Source organism: Rhinatrema bivittatum, chromosome 3, assembly GCF_901001135.1.
Source record: "Rhinatrema bivittatum chromosome 3, aRhiBiv1.1, whole genome shotgun sequence".
NCBI classification, from domain to species: Eukaryota; Metazoa; Chordata; class Amphibia; order Gymnophiona; family Rhinatrematidae; genus Rhinatrema; species Rhinatrema bivittatum.
The window spans coordinates 293463012-293479751 of NC_042617.1; the positions used below are offsets into that span (position 1 = coordinate 293463012).

The following is a 16740-nucleotide window of genomic DNA, read 5'->3' on the forward strand; positions in this document are numbered from 1 at the left end:
CAGAGTGATGACAGAAATCAGCATTGGCTCAGGGGATGCCAAATAGCCCGCAGCACATTGGGCAGCCAAAGTCCTCCATGACCATCAGAGACTGGGTATTGGCATCATTCCTCTGTGTCCTGCTCAGCTGGCGTTAAAAGCAAAAGACGTGGCTAGACCGAGATCAAAGGCAGGAGCTTTTTTTTCTCCTAGTTACACAGCTGGTTTGAAAGCGGTCCAGAGATCCATCTAGTCCAACATGCTATTTGCCTAAAATCTTAAGGGCCATAGTGATTATGGATTTTTTTTTTCCTATTCCTTATTTCAGCCTTGTAGTTTCTACTAGCTCCTTTAATTATCCAGCTCATTTGGAAATGGGCTGGGATACAGTGTCATGAGCTTTCCACTCAAGTGGCTGGGGTTTCTACTCCTATTTTATACCCTTGCCTCCCTCCTAATCTACTTATTCTGGCCATTGTGGTGATGGTGCTTGGCGAAAGCTCACACACCACGGCTTCCTCTGTAGTGCATTATCATGGACCCTGAAATCTGGCTGCTAGATATTGCTGCTGACTGCTGGCTGTCACTTCCGAGGTTTGTGAGCATTGCCACCATAGCAGTCTTGGTCCCAGCCGGCCTGGGGAGCAGAGTACTGGCCCAGGAATTGAACCCAGGTCACGCCGCATGGCAGTGCACAGTTACCTGCCACTGAGCCACTAGGCTGGCCCCTATGACTCTGAAATTTGTAGGTGCTCTGTGTTTTGAATTTCAGAACAGATAGCAGAACCCCACTTTCCCCAACATCCCATGCATTTGAGCACCCAACTGCTGTTTTCTCTTCTCCTCTACCCCTCCTCCCAATATGACACTCAGCGCTTTAGCTTATATAGCAACGTGCACAGAACAGTGGCTCATGAAGCACTATCCTCTTAAGTCTCACCAGACTGCCACATTCTTATTTTACTGTGGTTTCTCTTCCGTAACACTTTTTCCAATTATCCTAAATTTCATGGAGAGACAATTAAAGGGGGGGGGGGGGGAGAAAAGAAAAAAAAATTGATTTCCTTCTTTTGCTTGTGTTTTCACTCTCAAGGTTATCACATTGTAAATTCCAACCTGTTTTGAGGAATTTTTTTTTTTTTATTTTGAGAGGGAAGGGCGTGGATCATTCTGTTAATTTTTATGGGGAGGGAAGTAAGGAAAATATATTAGGAAACAATAATGAAGCATAACCGTTCCCAGTCGTGTTTTCATGATGCCATAATGCGCAGCTGGGAGGTCCCATTACTCATTCCGTTGAAGGGAGGGTCCAGCTGGTTTGCAGGGCGGCATACAGAGAAGCAGATTTAAAGGGACAGACCGCCATGCCTAGACTATACTAAGGATTCCTTACACTGTCATCAGTAGCTGCCTTATCTATTTTCACCTCAGGCAGAAGACGTCCGCCAGGAACGTTGGCGGTCGGGCCACCGATGAGGGAGACCACGCCGTTGCAATCCACAGTGCTATTACGTTTCACATTACGGCGCAGGCTGGGGAATAAGCGGGAGGAGCGACTGCCCTGGCTGTAGCCGCTGTAGCTGCTGCGCCGGTCGTGGGGCCGGACAGGCACGAAGAGGGAGTCTCGGCGACCCTCGCTCTCCTCCACCGTGCTGTGCTCGTCGTCTGCAAATTCATTCTCAGAGGCAAGATCCCGGAAGCGGCCCTTGAAACTGAAGACACTGCTTTTGCTGTTGTGTCTGGAGAGGAAAGGAGACCCAGGGATGCTCAGCAGAGACTACAAGGGAAAAGAACAAAATTGGGTTTATTTACTTTTCTTTAAAACTGGTAAAACAAAAGTAAAAAGGCTAATACAAAATATTTGTGCTTCAAACTAAATTTAGCTTTTTTAATTGGGTGTCATTAAAGCAGAGATGGAACCAGAAGTCAAAAATAGATCTAAAGCTTTGGCATTCAGGTGATCTTACATTTTTTTTTCTTTTTACTATAGTGGACAAAATTTCCAGTCACCGGCTCACTGCTGGCAACCAAACATTTAAAACACATTCAAACTGATACCATAGTGCTACTCCAAGGCCAGCGGCAAGATGAAGGAGCTAGCAGGAAGCACGCCCCCTCAAGTGCTGCTGACCAGCCTCCTCCTGGGCCTCACTGCTTCTCAGTGGCAAGGCCCGAACCTGCGGCCTATGGGAGGTGGTGGCTGAAGCTGCAGTGCTCGAGAGAAACGCTTCCCGTCTGCATCCCCGCTGTGTGCCAGGACCAGCTTTTTATGCACCTTGGACAGATACTCAGAATGACATCCTTCCCTGGCTTATGCATTAAGAATTTCAATCTCTAGGGCTGCCTATCCAGTCCGAGGCTCCAGATAAGCCTCTGATTTACCAGTGGTTGCCCTGGCTCTGCATTTCCTCCTTTGGGGGTAAAGGCACAGTTGTCCTTCTGGAGGCAGCAGCTGCAGCAAGGCACTCCGCCTTCTGCCTAGCATCCCCACTCTTCCCCACCCCTTCCTTGAAAGCACCCTCCTTTTTTCCTCATTTCATTCTTTCCCGACATCTCCTTTTTCCCCTACTCCACTCCTTTCCTTGCATCCCCCCTTGCTCTCCCCTCCCTCCCCTTGACCAGCACCCCCCTCTTTCTCTCCCCTACTTTTTGTCCTGAATTTATTGTTTCCATTTTTTTTTAATTATACCCCCAACTTATATTGCTCAGTATGATGTACAACCCTCAGTTATTTCACAAGAAAATAATCACATTATTAAAACATACTAAAGAAAATGCAGTCAAAGCCATAAAAAAGCAATCCAAAGTCTGAACAAGTAACTTATTACAAAGGGATTCTCCTCATCCAGCTTATTATTCTGGCTTCTAAACATCAGGGCCCGTTCATGGTGTTCTGTAAAAACCAGGTCTTTACTGCCCTTCTGAAACCCTTGCAGCTTCCAAACTGGCAGGCCTCTCAGGAGATTGCATACCCTCCAAGCTCCTGGCATTTTGCTAGAGTTCACAGATGTGGTGCTATCGCCATAAAGGCTTTATCCCTAACATTCGTCAATCAGCCTCTGCCAAAGCAGGAACATTTAAAATGGATTCTTGTGAAAAATGCAGGTGTCAGAGTTATATAACTTTAGAGTCTAACCTTGACTTGGAGAAGTCACATGTGAGCCCAGATGGAGGTGTAAATGGGGGTTCCAGGCGATATCCCCCAAATATCCACACACACATTGCTGCAATACCCAAATTCTTTTGGGTTACATAACAAGTATTCTATTGCCCATCAGTTTATGGGCTGATTTTTGACTTCAGTAGATGTCCATCTGATTCAGCAAAATAGAAAAAGGGAAACCGCAACTATCCAAACCCAAAATGGCCGCTGCAAAAGAAAGCATTGCACCACTCGCACTGTCTGCAACAGTACAAAGTTTGACTGAGGCGGTGGCTGCGGCATTGAATAAAAATCTGAAGGTATTTCAGCACAGATAAATAAGGTAAAAACTTCAATAGCGGAATTCAACTCGAAGCTAGACTTGGAGGAAGAGAAGATCGGGATGGTGGAGGATGATACAATTGCGGTGGCATCCAAAATAAACAAGTTAGAAAAGCTAGTGGCCATTCATATAGAAAAGATTGACAACCTAGAAAATAGGTCACAGAGAAGCAATTTAAGGTTTGTGGGCTTTCCCGAGGCACTCAAAAAAAATTGCAAGAGTCTTTGTAAAAATGGCTACCTAGGGAGTTGGGCCTGTCACATTTGGAAAATATGCTGGTGATCGAATGCGTGCATAGACTGGGGAGTAAGGCAGCAAACCGAACAGGCCTCAAGTGGTTATTGCTAAATTCCTTAATTATTCTCATAAGATGGAGACCATACAAGCATACCATAAGAGGAAGAAAATGAAATATTAGTCACAGTGTATATTGTGCTTTCAAGATTTCTCCACTGGAGTCTCGGCAAAGAGGAAAGAAACTGTGCCCTATATGGGTAGGCCTAGTACAAAAGCACATATAATTTGCCTTATTGTATCCAGAAAAATTGCAAGTGTGGCATAATAATTCCACGCAGTTGTTTGAAATATTGGCGACTGCCCAAATATTTGTGCAGGATATCCCAGAGTCTGAGTTGTGAATGACAACATTCAGAAACTGCACCTCTGTGTGCTGAAGTAGTTTCAGCTGGTTTATCAAATTTTCGAGTTGAGTTTCAGGACTCTGGTTGCTGTTTGAGCTCAGAGAATATACTTAAATGGAGTACTCTAAAAATTGAAGGACAATCTAATCATCAGTAAGTATGTTTCAGTAAAGACGTCCAGACCAAGCATTGCAACTTGGCAATGATAGCAGTTGAATTGGTTGGGTTTTTTTTTTGCAGACATGATGCATATAAACAATACATAATGATTGCGTTACAGTCTTGATATCTCAATACAAAGAGATTTACATTTTGAGTTAAATACTAAACAGTTGTGAATTTTCAGTTAATCATTTGAGAATTGTGAAAAATGGGGACAATATTTGAAAATCTGGGGGATGTCAACCGGGAAGTATCTTGAAGTGACCCTGTCTCTCAGTATGAGGGAATCTGTTAACATGGTTTAGGGGGGCTGGAAACTGGGCAGAACTGGAATGGAATTGGAAAGGGTGGGAAATGTGAGTTTCAATTGATTGGGAGAGAAAAAAGTAGGCAACTATTGAGTTTTGAAAATGTCGCACCTAGCTATAGTAGGATATTGGCTCAGGTTTAGGCCGGGAAACCTGTGCTAGATTTTGAAACAGATTCAGGATAAAAATAGATACATGATTAAAGGTATATCATGACTATGCACATTAAAAAAGAATGTATCAAGTATAGGGTCGGTATTCAAATGATATAAATACTATAGTCATTGCAATATCACAAAGTACACATAAGCGCTTTTAGAAGAAACATATTTAAATAAAGTGGAACATCAGAAATATGTGGGTGAGACCTAGTGTTCCTGCCCTCACCAGCACAAGTCTGATCGTCGGGTGGGCTGGAGAGGGAGTGTGCAGATTTGTCCTGCAGCAGCAATGGGGCTTCAGGCTCGTGGAGTAGCAGGGGAGCTGAAACAACTGACAACCCTGGCATAGCTTTCTCCCCGGCAGCCATCTTGGCAGAACACAAACAGTAAGGAACCCAGGAAAGGGGGAAATAACAAACAGCACCTAGAAATTGAACTGCTTTGAGGGAGGGCAGAACAGTTTCTTCACGGGGATCTTGAGATCTTATCCTTCCCAAAGTAAGTGAATTACTGTTTCTGGAGCACTTTCACGGCAGCCCTCACCTCATGGTCTTCTACAGCCCTCCGCAGTCATCTTGCGGTAGCAGGTTTCCAGCAACCAAATTTCTGTAGCTACCTTTAAGAAGTGAAGCCTAGCAGCACTTTCTAAATTGCATACTTTCACAGGAAGTCTCAGAATCTAAGTAGGGATTGAGAGGAATGTGACGTCCCAACCAGCATGGATGTATAGCCCTACTTATCTCCCTCCCCCGGCAGCTACTCTAAGCTTTTTGGTCTAGAATCTCATTCTGCTGCTCCCATAAATACAGCATAGGAAGCGGAGAACTTTTAGCGGTTATGGCTAGCAAAAGAAAACTGGTAGACCTCGCTTGCTATTCCTATGGTGCCGAAGGATCCAGATATGCGGCCCTGGGTAAAGAACTCATAGGACCAAATGTAGAGGCTCAATCAGATCCTGGCGTACTGGTGGAGATGATTAATGGTGCAGCGGTGAACTCCCTCACTAAACAGGACTTTGATAAATGGTTCGCGGAAATTAAATCTGATATCCGATCACTGAGAGAAGATGTAAATACGAATTTAGAAGGCATCCGGCAGGACCTGCGAGATTTAGGCAGCAGGGTGGAGGACGCAGAAGGGATAGTAGAAGGACAGGTTTTGAAGATGGCAGTGCTTATCACAGAAGTCAAAGAAATACAGAACCAGTAGGAAGATATTCAACTAAAATTGGAGGACCTAGAGAACAGGTCCAGACGCTCTAACATAAGGATCTGGGGCCTACCGGAGCAGCCTGAGTATTCAAATGCTATGGAAGTGTCCAGGAAAATATGTGCTGCCCTTCTATCCTCAGCCCCTGAAGTGGGGGAGAAACCAAGGCACACAGAGTTGGTTAACGAACGGGCTCATCGTGCATTGGGGGCAGCCCCCCGTAATGCCCCTAAGGAACTTATCATCTGCCTTCATAGCTATTTAACTTAACTTAAAGAAGATATTATGCGCAGTGCATGACAAGTGTCACCCTTTAGCTGGGAGGGACACAAACTACAAATTTATAACGACCTAGCCCCGGCTACACTCCGTCGACGAAGGGAGGTGCAACCCCTGAATACAGTCCTTCGGAACGAAGACATACAATATCGATGGGTCTTTTCTTGGGACCTTACCTTTACTCTGAAAGGAGTTACATCTCTGGTGAAATCCATGGCAGAAGCCGTACCCCTTCTGCAAGCGGCTGGCATCGAGATTACTTCTCTAGATAAAGCTTCTGCTCCTAGCCAGCCACAATGGCAACGCGTTGGTAAGAGCGGCCGGCGCATTAGCCGAAATTCGGAGAGTCAGCCCAGGACCACCTGGGAAGCGCCATCCTGAGAAGAATATAGCCCGGATGGCAGGGGGTGGAGTTTCGACGCACATCACTTCAAATCGCTGGTAGAGAGCAAGACACTGATCAACACATCATGGGGGCTCAGGACTGCCTCATCGAACCCAGATGAGGTACCCAAGAAAGCCTGGAATTCACCCCAGGACGCAATGCTGACTGTTCTATTTACTAGTGGTTTGGCTTTTTGTATAGACGACTTATTATTGGTACTTATTGTTGGCTAAATCTTCAAACGGTACAAGTTAATTTAAAAATGGGATCTATAAAATCGCCACAACCCGCTTAAAGTGTGGGATGTGTTAAGTTAGACTGCGGGGGAGGGAGGAGGGCTATCCTCCGTGGTTAGAGGCTCACCGTTCTGGTGGGTGACTGCATTCGAGGGGAGGGGAAAGGGGAGCGGGTGGGGAGGTGGAAACGGGTACAAGAGGTTTCGGGGGTGGGGTGGAGTGACTAAGCGATACATACTGTTGACACATCTAGGGGTCCCGAGGGACTCATAATAGTGGGACGCCCTAGTGGTGGGAACGAGTCTCAGAGGAAATGTTTAGAGCTACGATGTGACTTAGGATTTCTTATTGGGGCTATGCTGGGCTTGGGTGTTCACTATGTCTATGGGTGAGGTACACTGCATTACGTTTAATGTTAAAGGGTTAAACTCCCCGTTTAAACGGCAGCTGTTGTTTAAGGAGCTAATGAGACTCTCTGCATCGGTAGTTTTCCTCCAATAAACTCACCTCCGTCGCTGTCATGAACGCGTCATGGTCTCAAAGAGATATCCCCTTCAATACTATGCTCCAGCCACAAATCAAAGGAGATATAATGGAGTGGGAATCCTCTTTGCACATGGATTATTGGTACAAGTTTCTAAGTCCTATGCAGACCCTCAAGGCCGTTTTCTCCTCCTTAAAGTCATAATTCATGATCGGGAACTGGTGTTAGTGAATGTCTATTGCAGACCCACTCAGCAAAGGAAGATTTTAGAAGAGGTACTAAAACAAGCCAACCAATTTCCTGGGCAGCATATAATTGTGGCGGGAGATTTTAATATCGCCCTCTCCCCATCCCTAGATACTTCTGCACAGACCATTTCAGGGTCCCATGGAACGTGTAAGGCCATGAAACATTTCATAAAGACCAGCAATGTGGTAGATATTTGGAGGCTGTATTTCCCCCAAAGTCGAAATTATTCCTTTTATTCACCTGCTCACAATTCATATACCAGAATTGATCATTTTCTCATAACTAAAGATCTTGTGGGAGCTACATCCAGGATAGATATCGAGCCTATCACCTGGTCCGACCATGCCCCAGTTTGTTGGACAGTGAACCTGACATCAGCAGATACTGGAAGGAAATTTTGGAGGCTCAATGATTCATTACTGCATGAACCAAAATATTTTGACCGTATCGCTGAAGTGATTGAGACCTATCTTCTCCTTAATGGGGACGAAGCGGTCTCTCCTATTGCACAATGGGAGGGCCTGAAAGTGGTCCTACGAGGCCATTTTATTAGTGGCCTCCTATCATAAAAAGCAGAAACAGGCCAAGAAAGTAATTCTATTACAAAAGCTGAGGGATTTAGAAGGATGACAAAGGGGAAACCGGGGTCTTTTCTAGTTAGATTAGTAATTCAAAAGAGGGAATGAGATTGCAGCCCTAGATGCGGAGGACATAGCCTTTTCCTTTGATATTCTCAAGCAGCGGCACTATGAATTTGGCGACAAGCATAGTAAATGTCTGGCCAGACACTTACATATAAAAAGAAATAGAGAAATGATCTATCGCATTAAGGTTAAACAGGGAAAGATGCTATTGCACCAACCAGAGATCAGGGCCAGGTTTCTGGAGTTCTATGAGGAGTTATATCAACCGGAGGTGGCACCGTCTGAGGAAGAGATTTTGACTTTTTTGGAGCCTATCCCTCTACCAGAGCTGTCAATAGAGAGCCAACGCCAATTAGATAAGCCGATATCCCTATTTGAGATAGATTAGGCTATCAAGCATTTAAAAATCCGGGAAGTCACCAGGTTTAGATGGGTTCACGCCTCTTTTCTATAAAAAAAATTTAGAGACTTACTACGGGGCCCATTAGTAGCCATGTTTAATAAATTGAGGGACGGGGCGACACTCCGCCCACATGGGAATATGGCGGGGATTACACTTATTCCCAAGCCAGGAAAGGACCCTAATAGTTGCACCTCATACCACCCTATCTCACTCATAAATGTTGATTTAAAAATTTTGGCCAAAATTTTAGCGTTCCGATTAAGTGGTTATATAGAGACACTTATTCATGCTGATCAAGCAGGCTTTCTGCTGGGTCGAGCGACATCTGATAATATCCGAAAGATAATAGATTTAATGCATATCGCTAAATCCACTAACGCCCCGGCCAGAAAACTCTATCAAATGCTGAAAAAGCATTTGATAGAGTTTACTGGCCCTATCTATTTGCTGTTTTGCGGAAGATGGGTCTGGGGGGCCCCTTCGCAGTTTGGCTCCAGGCGCTCTATCGTGAGCCATCTGCATGTATTAAGATAAATCATGGCTATTCGGTGCCTTTTCAAATTCGGAGGGGTACAAGGCAGGGCTGCCCACTTACGCCGCTCCTCTTTGCTCTTAGCCTAGAACCCTTGGCAGAGTGGATTAGGAGGGACAGAGAGGTATATGGGATCCAGTCTGGCAGAGAGATCCATAAAATTACTCTCTACGCAGATGATATTATCTTGTCTCTCTCTCAACTTATGACTTCTATGCACAAGGTCGTATCTATGTTGGACCTATATGGAAGAGTGTTGGGATTTCGGATTAATCTTGATAAATCGGAAATTCTCCCTGTGCATTTTACTGAGCACTTGATGCGGAAAGGTAAGAGTGAGTTCCTATTTCGGTGGACCTCAGGTCCTATACGGTATCTGGGGGTTAATCTTAGTTTGGATCCCTCTCAGTTAATATCTCTAAACTATAAACCTCTGATTTGCAACTTGATGGGTGATATAGACAGATGGGAACGCCTACCTTTTTCATGGTTTGGCAAAATGGCCGCAATTAAGATGAATCTTTTACTGAAAATTGGCTATTTCAGGTTTTACCATGCCCCTTTCCTGTCGCAGACCTGAGACCTTTTCAATGTAAAATGTTTGCCTTTATATGGCATAGAAAACCCCCCCCCCCCCCGGTCTCCCGTCTGATTCTCAGCCAAACACAGAGATGGAGGGTTGGGACTGCCTTCCCTACTACACTATTATGCCGCAGCTCAGTTAAAATTTATTGTCGATAGCCATGATTTACAATCATTTACAAACAATGGGTTGGGATTGAGAGCCAATTGATGGGGGTCACGCCCATTCCAGCTTTATTCTGGCCAATGACTAGCACCACCAGGGAATTGAAATCCTTTCCTTTAAGCATCCAGACAACTCTGATGGTCTGGAAAAAATGGAAACACAAATTGATAGGCAGCAAAAACTACTCTGCCCTGTCCCCAATCAGACACCTCCGGGAATTCATTGAGGGACAGAAAAACCTGACTTTTAAGTGCTGGGAATCTCGGGGGTTAATACATTTAGGACAGGTTTGGTGCCAAGGGATGGTTCTCTTTAGAGAATTACAGGACAAGTTTCAGATACCTATCACCGATTTTTTAGCACATGCTCAGCTGTGACACTTTTTTGGATCTCAGGGTCCTTGTTCCAATTTAAGCAGTCCACGTTTGATGTTTGAGGGCTATTGCCTCCAGGCATGACACTTTCAAAAAGGGATTTCTAAGCTTTACCGGTTACTGATACATAACACGGACGGGAGAGCTGCCCATCTGTTGGCTTGGGACCGGGACCTGGGCCCTCACTGGGATCGCAACAACTATGAGGAATGTTTTCAGGCTCTAGGCCAATTTTCCATGTCCGCATCCAAGATGGAGAATAGATACAAACTCCTTTATCGCTGGCATTATTCCCCAGTGAGAGTGGCCAAATGGTGCCCAAGCCGCTCACCTAATTGTTGGCGACAGTGTTCCCAGAGGGGTACCTATTGGCATATGTGGTGGCAATGTCCTAAGCTGCAATGGTTTTGGAGTGCTTGTCAAAGATTGGTGGATAAAGTGTGGGGAGTTCAGGTTCCCTTACAAGCGGAGTTCTGGCTACTTGGCCTCCCCTATCCAGATCTAGATGAAGAAAAACAAAAAATGTTTTATTATCTTACTACTGCTGCCAGATTGGTGATCGCTGCTCAGTGGAAATGTACAAACCCACCCACACTCACGCAGCTCTACGGCAAAGTAAGACAAATACATTACTTGGAGAAATTAACGGCCCACAGATGAGACACCATATGCAAATTTTATAGGATGTGGACACCGCTAATTCAGTACATAGCACAGATGGAATAGCGTAACTGATAGTATGAGGAAGTGCTGAGAAATGACAAGGGGGGTGGGGGGGATTACTAGGGAAGAGTGGGAAATGGCAATTCTATATATGGATATCTGTTCACCTGAGGAAATGATAATACACTGGAACTGTTATGTATTTTATACTTAGGAGGCAAAACAAAAGTTCTATATTTGCCTACATGTTTTGTACTACTGTTCTCATCTCTATTTAATCTACTGTTTGTAAGCTTTACAATATACTGGATAATAAAAAAATTTAAATTAAAAAAAAAAAAGAAACATGTGGGTGGGACAAGTGTTTTGTGCACAGTCAATAACTACAACTCCAGGGGTAGCAATATTGGTAGGCAAACAGATGCCTTTTCAAGCTACTAGAGTAATAGAGGATATGGCGGGTCTTCTGGTCACTGGAACACTATATAGACAACTGGGTTATGATTTGTAATGTTTATGTCCCTAATAACTATTAGCATGCCATTTTCACTAAGATAGTGAAACTAGTGGCAGACAATACTCAGGGAGCACATAATGGGGGGAGACTAATTGTGCGCTAGATTCCACAATGGACCGTTCAAAGTATCCTGCAAAGGGAGACCTAGTGACAAAGGGGGTTTCATATCTATGTAATAGCTTAAGGGTAGTAGATGTATGAAAGACACTGCACCCAATTGATATTAAATACACACATATCGAGTGCACATGAGACGAACTCTCGTATTGATTATTTGCTGGCACGAGACAGCGACTTCTCGAAAATCTTACGTACAGAAATTGGCCCATTAGAAATAACAGATCACATGCCGGTGTGGTTGGAAATGCGAGGTTTTAGGCTTCAAGAACTACAGTCAAAATAGAGATTCCCTAGGTACCTATATAGAGATCAGCGTTTTAAGGCATATTTGTTACAAAAATGAGAAGAACACTTTTAAATACTTACAACTTACAAGAATACTTTTAAATACTTACAACTTAATATGGCACAAAAAACAAATCCAACTCTTTTGGGAAACAGCAAAAGCTGTTTTAAGGGGGAAACTATTTCTTTTATAGCAGTGAGAAATAAGGCAATTATAAGGGAAATCAAACACTTAGAGGGTCAAGTTGAGAGATGCCAAAAAGAACCCAAACCATATGAGAAACACTCCATAGCTAGAAATAGGGAGAATTTGGTGGCTGTGCAATATGCATTAAATTCTTTGCTACACCAGAGAGTCCAGAAGACTCTATGGCATTATAAAGCCAAGTACTTTCATTATGCCAATTAATCAGGAAGATTATTGGCTAATTTGACAAAACATTGGGGAGGGAAGAAGTATATCTCAGCAATGAAGTCTAATCAGGGAGCAGTTCTTAATTTGACAAACAAGATTTGCAATATTTTTTAAAAACTATTACCAATCTTTATATACAGTCTCACCTCCATCAATGGAAAAAATTCAGGAATATTTGAGAAAGCTATGTGAAACACAAATGGCCACACTTAATTTGCTTATCCAAGCTCAGGAAATTCTACTGGGAATTCACAAGGCAAAATTACTTAAAGCCCTAAGACCTGACGTGTATTCAGCAGAATTTTCTAAATTATTATCTGAAAAGTTGCTGTTACCAGTTAGGAACAATATTTGAAGACCTAATACAAAAAAGGAACTTTCCCATATTCCTCGAATGTGACTTATGACAATGATCCCTAAGGCCAGGAAGGATCCCATGCTCCCTGATTCTTATAGGCCAAGCTCCCTATTACATTTTGAAGTGAAATTATTGGCCAAACTTTATGGCAGATGGATTGGCAAGGTATCTCCCACTACTGGTTGGAGAAAAGCAGGTGGGCTTTGTGATTAATGTTCATGAAATTGTGGCCTTGACAGAAACTAGTCGGTGGAGGCAGACCTCTTCTCTTTTGGTAACTTTTCACGCTGAAAAGCATTCGATCATGTTGACTGGTCTTATATGTTTGCAGCTCTTATGGAGCTGGGTATAGAGGAATATTTTCTGAGGGTGGTTGAGGTTTGGTATAGTAAGCCATTGGCCGCAATGATGGTCAATGGAATCCATTCAAATTTTTTTTAATTAAAAAGAAGCATGCAACATGATTGCCCCTTATTCCCATTATTGTTTCTTATTTCTCTGGAACCACTCTTGAAAGGAATAAGAAAGAATGTTAATATTTAGGATTCCTGTAGGAAACGGGGGAGATAATCAATTTAAACTAGTAGCCTTTGTGGATGACATTTTAGTACCCATTATGTACCACCAAACATCTTTACAAGTCTTGTTAAAAGAATTTTCATCTTATAAGGAACTGGCTGGATTGAAATTAAATCTGGAAAAATCAAAGGCTTTACCAATGACAGATATAGTTAAGGAAATGCTTACGATTGATTTTCCTATACATTGGGCCCAAGAGTCCATTAAATATTTAGGAATAAAATTGCATAGGGAAATCAATATCATACAAATTATAAACTAAAAATAAGATACACTAACACATTTACAAAAATGGATGGAGTATCCATTGTCTGACAGGTAGAGTGAATCTTTATCAAATGATGATTCTGCCACAGTGGTTGTACTTAATGCAAATAGTACCTATCTATTGGATAGCAGGGATAGAAAGATAGATGCAACAATTTGTGTGGCGGAAATCCAAGTCTCTGATAGCCCTTCGACAGTTAATGAGGACTTGAGATCAAGAACGACTTGGATTAGCAAATATGAAACTATATAATATGGGGTGTGTTATAAGACATCTTGAGGACTGGCTCGTGGCCTCAAAGTTTTATACCCCCCCTCCTAGAAATGGAAAGGGTCATAAAACATATGTTTTGCCAATCCATATTCAGCATAGCATATTGATCAGGCCTATATTGAAAACCTGGTGATGGCTGTAGAGTAGACTACGATTAAAACCTTGCCCTTGGCATTACTTGCCCATTTTAGGAAATAGAGATTTCAGTCCTGGGATGCAGACTAGAATATTATCTGAGTGGCATGCTAAGGGAATTCAGACTCTTTTTCATTTGGTTGATGAAACAAAACATTTGTATGCATTTCCTTATTTTCAAGAGGAGTATAATATTCCACAGGTACAATTCTATGCTTATTTACAACTTAGGCACTATGTTCAATCACTGGATCTTCCAGAATCTCAAAGCCCATCATGGGAATTTTTATCTGAGGTGTTTGATCTGGAGGATCCAAGTCGGCACTCAGTTTCTTTTTGGTACAAAATATTCTGGAAATGTATGACAGTCTTGGGCGTAGATAATATTTTACAAGGTTGGAGACAAGTATTGGGTGTAGAGATAACATCTTCAGATTATGGTAAAAGTCTTCCAAGGCTCCAGACAATTTACTACTAATATAAATTTGAGAGAAACTCAATATAAATTCTTACACCAATATTACATGTCACCAAAACAGGCCTTTCATCTAGGAATTACTGAATCTGATCAATGTAAAAAAAATGTGGGGCGGGGGCAGGAACTTTGGGTCACCAGTTTTGGTCATGTGTACTGATGCAAGAATTTTGGAAAGAGATACAATGCTATACCTCTACGTTAATGTGAGTGTGACTCCTGCTAAACATACAGATACTTTTGTGGGATGATCTTCATGACTTATTTTTCAACACTAAATATATCAGGCTTTGGTGCAGATATTGTTGGCAAAAAAAAAAAATGCATTTTGCAAAACCGGTTATCTGCAGAAGGGCCAACCTTGACACAATTAAAAAACTTGGTACACCAAATGTGTGTATTGGAAAAATATATAAAGAAAGTAGACTAGACATTGAAAAGGTGAGATTTCCTGAAGATATGGGATGTATATTTACAGTCTTTATCCCCTAAGACTAGAAGCTTGATTTTAAATGACATACTGACATAGTTAAAAAAATAAAAACAAAAAAATAAAAAACTTTACAGTCTGATATTTAATAGGTAGGTCTAAGTGCCTAAGTTCAGAAGTAAACTTTTGAATGTAAAAAGTTTCCTGACACCTAAAATGTAGGCAGGTCCAGGGCAGTGGAAAAACGTAGGTGCCTAAAGTTAGGTTGTCTCTATATCTGACTTAACTTTAGGAATCTCAAGTTAAGGCAGCTATACTAGGTTAGACCAAGGTTCCATCAAGCTCAGTATCCTGTTTCCAACAGTGACCAATCCAAGTAACAAGTACCTGCCAAGTCCCCAAACATTAAATAAATCTCAAGCTAATATTGCTTATTAATGGATTTTTTCTCTAGGAACTTATACAAACCTTTTTTAAACTCAGCTACACTAACTGCTGTAACATCCTCTGGCAGTGAATTTCAGAGCTTAATTATGTGCTGAGTGAAAAACAATTTTCTCCGATTAGTCTTAAATGTGCTCCTTGCTAACTTCACGGAGTGCCCCCTAATCCTTCTATTATGAATAAATAACCAATTTACATTAACTTGTTCAAGTCCTTTCATGATTTTGTAGACCTCTTATCATATCCCTCCCTCAGTCATCTTCTACAAACTGAACAGTGTTAACTTCCTTAGCCTTACCTCGTAGGGCAATCGTTTCATGTCACTTGTTTTGGTCGCCCTTCTCTGGACTTTCTCCAGTGCAGCGACGAGAATTGCCCACAGTATTCAAAATGTGGTCTCATCATGGAGCGATACAGAGGCATTAAGATATTGATCATTTTATTTGCCATTCCCTTCTTAATAATTCCTAACATACTGTTTGTTTTTTTGATCTCCACAGCACACGGAGCCGACGATTTCAATCTATTATCCACTATGACTCCAAGATCTCTTTCTTGGGTGGTAACTCGTAAAACAGAACCTAGTATAACTACACCCAGGGTTATTTTTCCCCTATATGCATCACTTTGCACTTGTCCACGTTAAATTTCATCTACCATTTGGAAGTCCAATCTTCCAGTCTCGCAAGGTCCTCCTGCAATTTATCATAATCCGCTTGACATTTAACTACTCTGCATAATTTTGTATCATCTGCAAATTTGAACTCATTCGTCGTATCCTTTTCCAGATCATTTATAAATATATTAAAAAGCACCAGTTCCTGTGAACCTTTTTCCACTGTGAAAACAGATCACTTAATCCTACTCTCTGTTTCCTGTCTTTTAACCCACTTGGAATCCACAAATGGACATTACCTCCTATCCCATGACTTTTTAGTTTTCCTAGAAGCCTCTCATGCAGGACTGTCGAATGCCTTCTGAAAATCCAAATACACTACATCTACTGGTTCACCTTTGTCCACATGTTTATTCACCCTTTCAAAAAAATGTAGGAGATTTGTGAGGCAAGACTTCCCTTGGGTAAATCTATGCTGGCTGTGTCCCAATAAACTATGCCTATCTAAATGTTTTGTGATTTTATTCTTTATAACGGTTTCCATGATTTTCCCGGCACTGAAGTCAGGCTCACCGCTCTATGGGGCGGATTTTAAGAGCCCTGCTCGCGTAAATCCGCCCGGATTTACGCGAGCAGGGCCTTGCGTGCCGGTGCGCCTATGTTCCATAGGCCTACCGGCATGCGCAGAGCCCCGGGACTCGCGTAAGTCCCGGGGTTTTTCGAGGGGGGCGTGTCGGGGGGGCGTGTCGGATCGGCGCGGCGTTTTGGGGGCGGGCCCGGGGGTGTGGTTTCGGCCCGGGGCGGTCCGGGGGCGTGGCTGCGCCCTCCGGAACCGCCCCCAGGTCCCGTCTCGGCGCGCTAGAGGCCCGCTGGCGCGCGGGGA

The 16740-nt window shown here is 42.9% G+C and overlaps 1 protein-coding gene across 1 annotated transcript in view; it reads right to left on the reverse strand.

The window, feature by feature from the left end:
• The window catches only part of SCN8A (sodium voltage-gated channel alpha subunit 8), a 415106-nt gene that overhangs the window by 179879 nt on the left and 218487 nt on the right, over positions 1–16740 (reverse strand). Inside the window, exon 12 of the mRNA XM_029594973.1 lies at positions 1373–1756. Within this exon, the coding sequence (XP_029450833.1) occupies positions 1373–1756 (384 nt within the window). The remainder of the gene's footprint in view (positions 1–1372; positions 1757–16740) is intronic.